Source organism: Nicotiana attenuata, unplaced genomic scaffold (genome assembly GCF_001879085.1).
Source record: "Nicotiana attenuata strain UT unplaced genomic scaffold, NIATTr2, whole genome shotgun sequence".
NCBI classification, from domain to species: domain Eukaryota; kingdom Viridiplantae; phylum Streptophyta; class Magnoliopsida; order Solanales; family Solanaceae; genus Nicotiana; species Nicotiana attenuata.
Window position 1 is genome coordinate 488,131 of NW_017670457.1, and position 8,762 is coordinate 496,892.

The following is an 8,762-nucleotide window of genomic DNA, read 5'->3' on the forward strand; positions in this document are numbered from 1 at the left end:
CCCTCCCCCCCCCCCAAAATAGTGTCATGTTGCAGTGCTGTCTTCCCATACGCAAAAACCAAAACCTTAAGTTTAGGGTGAAAATATCATATCTATCTAACACACCGCCTTAATTCGTTGTCCTCTATTTCACATGGGTTTTTAAGGACCATTTTTTCTTATAGTTGGTTTTCATAATAAATGTTTTGTTCACAAATGTCTGACTTCATGCATTGTCGTGTAACTATGAATGGGATAATTAAAAAAGATAGAATATGCTACTTGTTGTTCTTTTTATCGTTATTAGAACAATGAATGTAATAATTCATTAATTAAATAGAATAAAGGGATGATATCCTTGTCACTCACACATATGACCCTTTTAACAAATCTGGAATACCAGCAAATTATTAATACCGTGGTCCAGACGAAACCCTAGTGTTGCACATTTTCTTCTTTCTTTGTTATGGCTAAGATTTCACGTGACAATGTATTATTTTAATTTGAAAGTGCTGTTCAATTTTGCTAAACTTTTAACATCTTAATGTAACTAAATTTACATAAATAGTAAGAAAATAACTGGTTATATATGAATGAAAATGACTAACATAAAGATCTCTCTTGTGTTTTAAATTACTGATATCTTACGTCTTAACGTAAGATGTCTAATACTCTAGTGAAATATTGGACCTAATTATAACTAAAAGAACATATGCAATGAGTCAGAAAACTCAGGGCGGATTTACAATTATAGTTATTGGATTTGGCTAGCAATTTAAATGCTATATATGTGTTAGAAAATATACTAGTATTAAATATGTATTTTCTAACCCAATAACTCAAATGATCAGCCGTGGTCATCTCTTAATCGATAATATAAGTATTTTCCTCTTAATAATAACTTATTAGGTTTTGCCAAAGGTGTGATGAATAGTAAAATTCTTATTTCTTAACTAGAAATCTGGGATTCGGCCCTTGAGAATAAAACCGTCCTTAATAATGAACGGTAAAACCCTACTTAATACACTTTCAATTGCGCCAATCCAAATTTAGTTCGATCAGTGGGTTTCAGACAACGATTGCTGTATTAAATACTACTCCAATTGAATTAACCCCATAGGTTTCCATATTATAATAGTATTAAAATAAGAAACCAAATGCTAGCTAGTAGAGCAACTAATTTTAATCTTATTTAATTTTAAAAAATCTTTCTTGGTAAGCATGTGGATCCATTTATTATCGCTGGACGACAGGGTCCAGTTGACATAATAAAATATTAAATACAACTCGGTAAAGACGGATCCAAGATTTAAATTTAGTGAGTTTAACTTTTAAGATATGCAACATTAAAATTATTGGTTCAGTTATAAAATTCGTTCAGATTTCATATATATATATATATATATATATATCCATACTCTATATCGAAAGTTATGAGTTCAGATGAACTCGTAGCCAGTAGGCAACATCCGCCCGGCAACTAGGTCATTATCCTGTCCTATTGTTTTTGCATATATATAAACTTTCTTTTCTAGGGGGCAAATTCAACCCCCAAAAACACTCTTTTGTATTATCGTCTAGCATATTAAGTCGAAATTTTTGCAAATTACAATAAAAATGAGTGACCAATCAGAACCATTACTAAAGCCAAAAAAAGCAACAACACTTGATGAAACAATAGAAAGTTGCATAGGAGAATTTGGATGGGCACAATTCATACAATCCATTCTCGTATCTCTATCATGGGTTTTCGATGCTCAACAAACATTCATCAGTGTCTTCACCGACACGTCGGCCATTTCCGAATGGTCGTTAATAGGTGCGAGTTCAATTCTCACTGGCCTCCCGGCGTCTTCGTTTTTCATAGGTTGTCTTATCGGAGGTTTCCTTCTTTCAACCTTAGCTGACACAAAACTTGGTCGTAAAAACATGTTGGTTTTATCATGTTTTATTATGTCTATTGCCGGAGCAATAACATCAATTTCTACAAATATTTGGATATATTCATTTTTAAGATTTTTAACTGGTTTTGGAAGAGCTACAATAGGAACTTGTGCACTTGTTTTGTCAACAGAATTAGTGGGAAGTCAATGGCGTGGACAAGTTGGAATTATTGGTTTTGTTTGTTTTACTATTGGATTTCTTTCTTTACCACTTATAGCTTTTGTGAATAGAGATTATTCTTGGAGAGTTTTATACCTTTGGACTTGTATTCCTACAATCTTGTATTCAATCTTGGTTCATTTCTTTGTTCGTGAATCACCAAGATGGCTTTATGTACGAGGAAACAAAGATGAATTTGTCCTAACTTTGAAAAGCATTACAACAAGAAGCAGCTTAACCTTAAGCTTCTTTGGCTCCTTCATTGATTTTGAAGATCAAGAACACAATGTAAGTTAATTACTTGTCATTAATGTGGTCTATATTTACTCAAAATAGTTTGATGGGGAGTCTTGGAGCAATAGTAAAATTGTCTCCGAGTGACTTATACGTCACGGGTTTGAGCCGTAGAAGTAGCTACCAATGCTTGCATTAGAGTAGATTGGCTGCCAACCCTTGGGGTGTGGCTTTTTCCCGGATCCTTTGTAAATATGAAATATCTTGTGCACTAGACTGTCCTTTTAGTTTAATTTTCGTATTATTTTCTTCTATAATGAAAAGAAATGAGGTTACAATATTGGGTTTTTTTGACAATTATGGCTAAAAGTAAAGACAAATTATACATGTTGAACATAATGTCCATTAGTTTCTTATGTTTTTCTCACGAGACACCTGTTTCTGCAAGAAGAGGTATGCTAGAGTCGGAATCGAACCAAGGCAGCGCAAAAAATCAAGTTGTGTCCCCTAAATCGACTAATGTAGCTGTCTGAATCTTAGAATGACAATCAAAATATACCTGGTATTTAAAATATATATACATATAAATACATTTTTTCCAAAGTTACCGAGGGCTGATGACCCCCTACCAAAGGATAGGTCCGCCTCTGGCTAGAGGTTCATGTTTTATTCCGCATTTTTATTATTAAATGTTATTTTATCTATAAAACCAAGCATGTCTAATTTATTTAAATATGTTTTGAAACTTCAATTGCAGAACTCAGAGTCAACAATCAGTCTCTACTCAGCTATCAAGATGTTGGTAGAAAAGAATTGGGCTTTCAAGAGACTAATATCAGTTATGCTTATTGGTTTTGGTGTTGGATTGGTTTACTATGGGATGCCACTTGGAGTTGGAAATTTACCTTTTAATCTATACTTAAGTGTCACATTAAATGCATTATCAGAATTGCCAGCTTCTATGGTAACATTCTTTCTTATTGGCAAATTAACTAGAAAAAAATCACTTTTGGGATTTGCTTTATTAAGTGGAATTTGTAGCATAGGTTGTGCAATAGTAAAAGATGATTCTTTAAAAGAATTACAAATGGGGTTTGAATTAGTTTCTTTTTTTAGTGCATGTACATCTTTTAATGTACTATTGATTTATACTGTGGAATTATTTCCTACTTGTGTGAGGAATTCAGCAGTGGCAATGGTGAGACAAGCATTGGTTTTTGGTGGTGCATTTAGTCCAATTTTGGTTGCTTTTGGGAGAACAAATAGATGGTTTTCTTATGGGGTATTTGGAATGAGTATTGGAATTTGTGGTTTTTTTGTGTTGTGTTTACCAGAAACCAAAGGCAGAACATTGAGTGATACTATGGATGAAGAAGAGTACAAGGAAAGAGTATTTGTTTGCGAATGATTATTGTACTACTTCTTGATCCATAACTAGAGGTTTCGGGTTTGAGCTTTGGGTATGAAATCGTCTTTGTTATGGAGCACTTTACCTCCTAATATGCGGCTTTCCGTCGCGCGGATCCAAATTTGGTCGGCCTCAATGTGAATACTGGACATCGGGTGAAAAACCAAAACAAGATTATTGTAGTAGACATTTGTCAATAAAAGATTATACCATCTCAAAAAATGACACTATTGGTTTTTCTATTTATAGAGTTTTGCTGGTTTAGGAAGTTGGACTACAGTTGTAATGAAAAGATATCAATCAAGAAACTTTTATTTCTATATTCATGACAAATTATTGCTTCCTTTGTAGCATTTTACGACAAGATGTTTGATCGGGCACGGAATAGAATAAGAAAACCTTTTGATATGTAAATCAAATACATACAAAATATCAATATTATCCTTTTAAATGAATGGCAATGGAAGTTAATCATACATGTCTTTTCATTTTTCTCGTTTCACATTTTTATCTAGTGAGTTTCAACAATTTATTTCATCAAAAGTAAAAATAAAACTACTAATTTAACTTGTTACCAATAAGAATACTAAGCTAACTAATGCAATTTCATATTACAAAATATACAAAAGTAACATGTTTTTAAGTCAAACACATGATTACATACAAGAAAATACACATATATTTACATGATACTGGTAAAAACTTATTCACACTTGATGTTTACACCAAACCAATAGATGCATGCCATATTGGTTTACATAAACTTTTCTCTCTGAATCATCGTCAATATATGCATATTCTCACCTTATTAAGTTTTTTGGCCACAGAAAGTTGATATAGTTTGGTATAGACATCGGATACCAATACGTTTTTACCGTATATACATACACCTGTCATTGAAGTTGTTGCTAAGTGTATAATCGAATGCGACTAGTTATCCGTCGACGACAAATGGGACAATCTGACAATCTTGGACCACATTCTCTGCAAGTCTGCAGTCAATTGATTATAACCATTAAAACCATATAAATGCAAGGAGAGAAAGTGAGGAAAAAGAAATTCATATTAGAAAACTGGTCGTTTGGTTCAAAATCAGGATATATTAAAACCAGGACTATAACCTGGATAAGTTATCCCACCTTCTATATAGCTTTATACTGAAATTTTGATAGTATAAAATAACACCGGTTTTAGCTAATACCTCCAATCAAACTCGGGACCTAATCTCTTGAACCAAACGGCCCTAAGAGTGGAAAAAAAGAACTCACCATATGTCCACAACCAAAAGCCATGTCCTTAGTACCAGTTAGACAAACTGGGCAAACCTTCACATTGAACAAAACAAAGCAGGAAATCAGTTACCTCACCAAAAGAGAAATGTCATATTCAACTAGGGAAGAACCAAAAGCAATATAGAAAATGAATCTGAGTTTTACATACAATTTTCAAAGCAATCAATACTAAAGTCCTTACTTGGCTATGTTCATCTTGCGCGGATCCTGAAAGACTGCTTTGATCTTGAGTTGGGATTGCCATAGGGCGACGGTATGACACTGGTGGTGGTCTCGGAACTACTTTCTTCGCCTTAGATATTCTTTTCCTATACAACAAAATTTCAAGAGAAGTAATAAGTACAACCAATGCAAATCTCATGTTCAATAACATGTATAAATTGATGATGAAGCTTGCCAATAGTAAAGTTATTAATGCTTTCCGTACCCAAGCAAACCAAGTTCTCGAGCAGCTTTATATTGGATAGGGATCTCCATAAGTGCAGCAAGAGCAAATGCAGATTCCTTTGCAGAATCAGTTGTATGTTTTGTCATGATGCCGGTAAAATTTACAAACTGCACGACGAAAAGGATTGTAAAAAATAATGTATGCTTCTATTGCTGATTCCATGTGTAACTTAAAAAAGTGTACCAGAATTATACCTGAAAATTATCAAATTCTCTAACAGGAATCCGGTCGTCAAATTTTTGCATGTCTTCCCATGGTCCATCACCAACTCCAACAAGAACAATAGAGAGAGGATACATACTGAGAACAAATTTAAATTGCTTGTCAATTTGCTATACAAGAAATTCTGTAAACAAGAGATAGAAGATATCTTACTCAATACTAAATTATATATGATGACTCACAATTTTGGTACTACAATGTTAAATGGAGTGTCAATCACAAAGAGATGCAAAAAATCCGGATCAAAGGACAGCTCGATGCACAAAGCATCCCGCAGTCACGCAGTGTCCGGGGAAGGACCGTGGTGTAGACAACATATCCTAACGCAAGCATTAATATATAGTTGCTTCCACGGCTCAAACCCGTGACCTATAGGTTATACGGAGACCAAGTATCCGGATCCAGAAAAAATAAAGTCCAATTCTATTTTAACTACTCCTTTTCATATGATATCCACATTTGGCTTAAGAAGGGTGAAGTTAGAAAGTGACTTATCAGAAAACGTTTCTCCTGTTTGAACTTGATATACCCTTTGAAATTACTTAGTGTTCCAGAACATACAACAACTAGGATTTTCTTGCACCTCATGGTTTGTTGTTACTACTTCACAATATGCTGTTGCATGGTGACCTTATATTCTATAAAGCTGAAGGTTTGGACAGACAAGGCAACCTAACTGATCTATATTGAGTGGTTTGGAGACGAAACGTAGTAAGACACATAGGGTTCGATCACAAGAGAAAAATACACCTATGTCATTATACCTCGCCGTGACAATAGAACTAATTGTCTTCTCTTCTTGTGGGCTGAGTTCTGAATCATTGGTATTGACACTCCTTGTAACCTACAGGACAAGACAAAGTGTCAGCAATTTAAAGGGAAAAGTAAAAGACTATCATTGAACAAGATTCTATATATATATATATATGTGTGTGTGTGTGTGTGTTTACATGCGGGTGAGTTTTGTTTGATTGAGGGAGGGGGGAGAGAGAGAAGCGTTCAGTAACCTGGCCATCAGCGATGATAACCAAGACATGGTATTGTCCACCCGTTTTCTCCACTATATCTACTGCAGCATCTACTACTGGCCCATAAGATGTCGGCCCTTGAACACATCAACACATAGTCAGGACAATCCCATGGAAATAGAGGTTGCTTAGTGATTAGCATAAATTTACGAATTAAAACAGAAGATACCAGATAATTGCAGATTTGGAACTATTTTCCTGTAGCAAGCTAGGACTTCTTCAAAGCCATGACAAGGAGAGTGATCACTATGAAAGCTAAAAACGTCTTGGTCATGCGTGGTCACTAGAACCCAAAATAAAAAATGAGTTCAATAGAAATATACAAATCCAACGGAAGATAAAAAGACGATGATAGTGAATGCTGAAACAATAGAGAAGTAGCATCTGCAAACAGCAATTTTGGGGAATGGAACCTTACCATCACCAAACCCGAAACAAGGAATTAAATTGTCTTCATCGAACGGAGACAATGTCTTTCCAATGATAGATATGGCTTTCTCGTATGGATTGAGCGAATCACCTATTGCATGCAAGCTCTTGTTGTTGAAAGAATCTCTACCTTCAGAAAGAAAACAGCTATGTTTATCTTCAATATAAAAAATTGAAAGACGTCTAACCACTAAAAAGTTGAACCAGTGAACCAGCAAACATACGATGAAAGCTTGAAAATGTCAAACATCATTGTATTTATACTATAGCATCAGGCTTGGCAGTTGGCACAAGCTGTTTTCCATTGCCACATCAGGATAAGCTAAATTTTAATGGCCAAAATAAAAATCAAAGATTATCTTATACCGATGTCATGTCAAGCAGAATAAACTTATTAAACAGAACACTATCAAACTAAAAGAAACATATTTAAGTGATAGAGAGGCCACATGTGAAAGGAAACAAAGTAGCTTTCATAGATAGTAGTTTTTCAGAAATGTATTAATTTTGTCAAATGCTCCAACAAATTCTAACCCCAATTTGTAGGCCAATAGTCAGAACATCATATTCTATGGCGACCTTAGGATTTATACTCAGAAATCGATAGAACTGACAAAGTAATTCAACTGCACCACTGACCTGTCCATTCATTACTTTTCGTGAAATCTATCCCAATAATTAAATTTGAGGACTCCAATCCTGATTCTCTCAGGGCTACAGTGACCTGAAAGTAAAGTGGTTATTCAGATGTATGTAAGAAAATAGAGCTTCAAATTTCAATGACACACAAACTCAGATTTTAGGGAAGACTATGGATCTTCTACATCTACTAATACGTTATTACGAATTTGTGAATATAACGAATGAACGTTAGGTTTACAACGAGCAAGAAAATGTTGCTTAATGGATTACTTGTACAGGCCACAGTAAAGAGTTTGCCTGTATAATAGATAATTTGATGAGATGTTATTGTCCTTCCCCCTATTTGGTCTTTTTACACTTACTGAATTTCACACTATATCAGAACTCTAATGTCATCCTCTTGAAAAACGCTTATCAAAATGTAGTGATTTAACTCTTTGGAATATTCATTTTGTGTCATCGATTCATCGAACCCCTATCCCAGACACATATACACACACATTCAAAAAGAAGAAAAATAGTAGAGCATTCAGAATATCTCCTATACAAGTGATTTTATGTATTCCTCAAATAAAGGCGCAAAAAAGCTCTAAAGGCACAAACGGAGAAAAATAACAAATATGTATGTGTAGTCCAACACTAATATCTATAAGGCCATGAATATCAAATATATGGACAAAGAAATTGAAGAAAATTTATGATAATGTGAAATATCAATTGCTTAGTGTCCCTCTTCAGGATTACGCTAATTGGCAAGGAAAAGTATGTCGTAGAGCCTTGATGACAACACTGAAGCGCCTGCTAAGCGAGGTGAAGCGCTCAACATGTTTTGAGCCTCGCTTCAGGGCTTAAGCGCGCCTTTGATAGCTTTTCACTTTGACCGGAGTTATCTCTAAATCTAAAAGTCTTGTTTTCTATCCTCAAGTAGATGGGGGGAGGGGGGGGGGGGTAGGGTGTATTATTCTATCTGGAATAGT

The 8,762-nt window shown here is 34.7% G+C and overlaps 2 protein-coding genes across 3 annotated transcripts in view; one reads left to right on the forward strand and one right to left on the reverse strand.

The window, feature by feature from the left end:
- The first annotated feature begins 1,418 nt into the window (after positions 1-1,418).
- Positions 1,419-4,065, forward strand: LOC109239696 (organic cation/carnitine transporter 3-like). Its single transcript, XM_019406282.1, has 2 exons — positions 1,419-2,370; positions 3,074-4,065. The coding sequence occupies exons 1-2, from the start codon at positions 1,597-1,599 to the stop codon at positions 3,722-3,724; spliced, it is 1,425 nt and encodes a 474-aa protein (XP_019261827.1). The 5' UTR covers positions 1,419-1,596; the 3' UTR covers positions 3,725-4,065.
- Positions 4,066-4,308: 243 nt separating this feature from the next.
- Positions 4,309-8,762, reverse strand: part of LOC109239698 (E3 ubiquitin-protein ligase RGLG2) — a 6,326-nt gene continuing 1,872 nt past the window's right edge. For both annotated transcript variants that reach the window (XM_019406283.1, XM_019406284.1), the window contains 10 exons: positions 7,783-7,867; positions 7,133-7,273; positions 6,884-6,997; positions 6,694-6,791; positions 6,451-6,530; positions 5,659-5,764; positions 5,444-5,571; positions 5,198-5,324; positions 4,993-5,049; positions 4,309-4,716 (listed from right to left, as the gene is read on the reverse strand). In XM_019406283.1, coding sequence (XP_019261828.1) covers positions 4,633-4,716; positions 4,993-5,049; positions 5,198-5,324; positions 5,444-5,571; positions 5,659-5,764; positions 6,451-6,530; positions 6,694-6,791; positions 6,884-6,997; positions 7,133-7,273; positions 7,783-7,867 — 1,020 coding nt within the window. In that variant the 3' untranslated portion in view covers positions 4,309-4,632. The remainder of the gene's footprint in view (positions 4,717-4,992; positions 5,050-5,197; positions 5,325-5,443; positions 5,572-5,658; positions 5,765-6,450; positions 6,531-6,693; positions 6,792-6,883; positions 6,998-7,132; positions 7,274-7,782; positions 7,868-8,762) is intronic.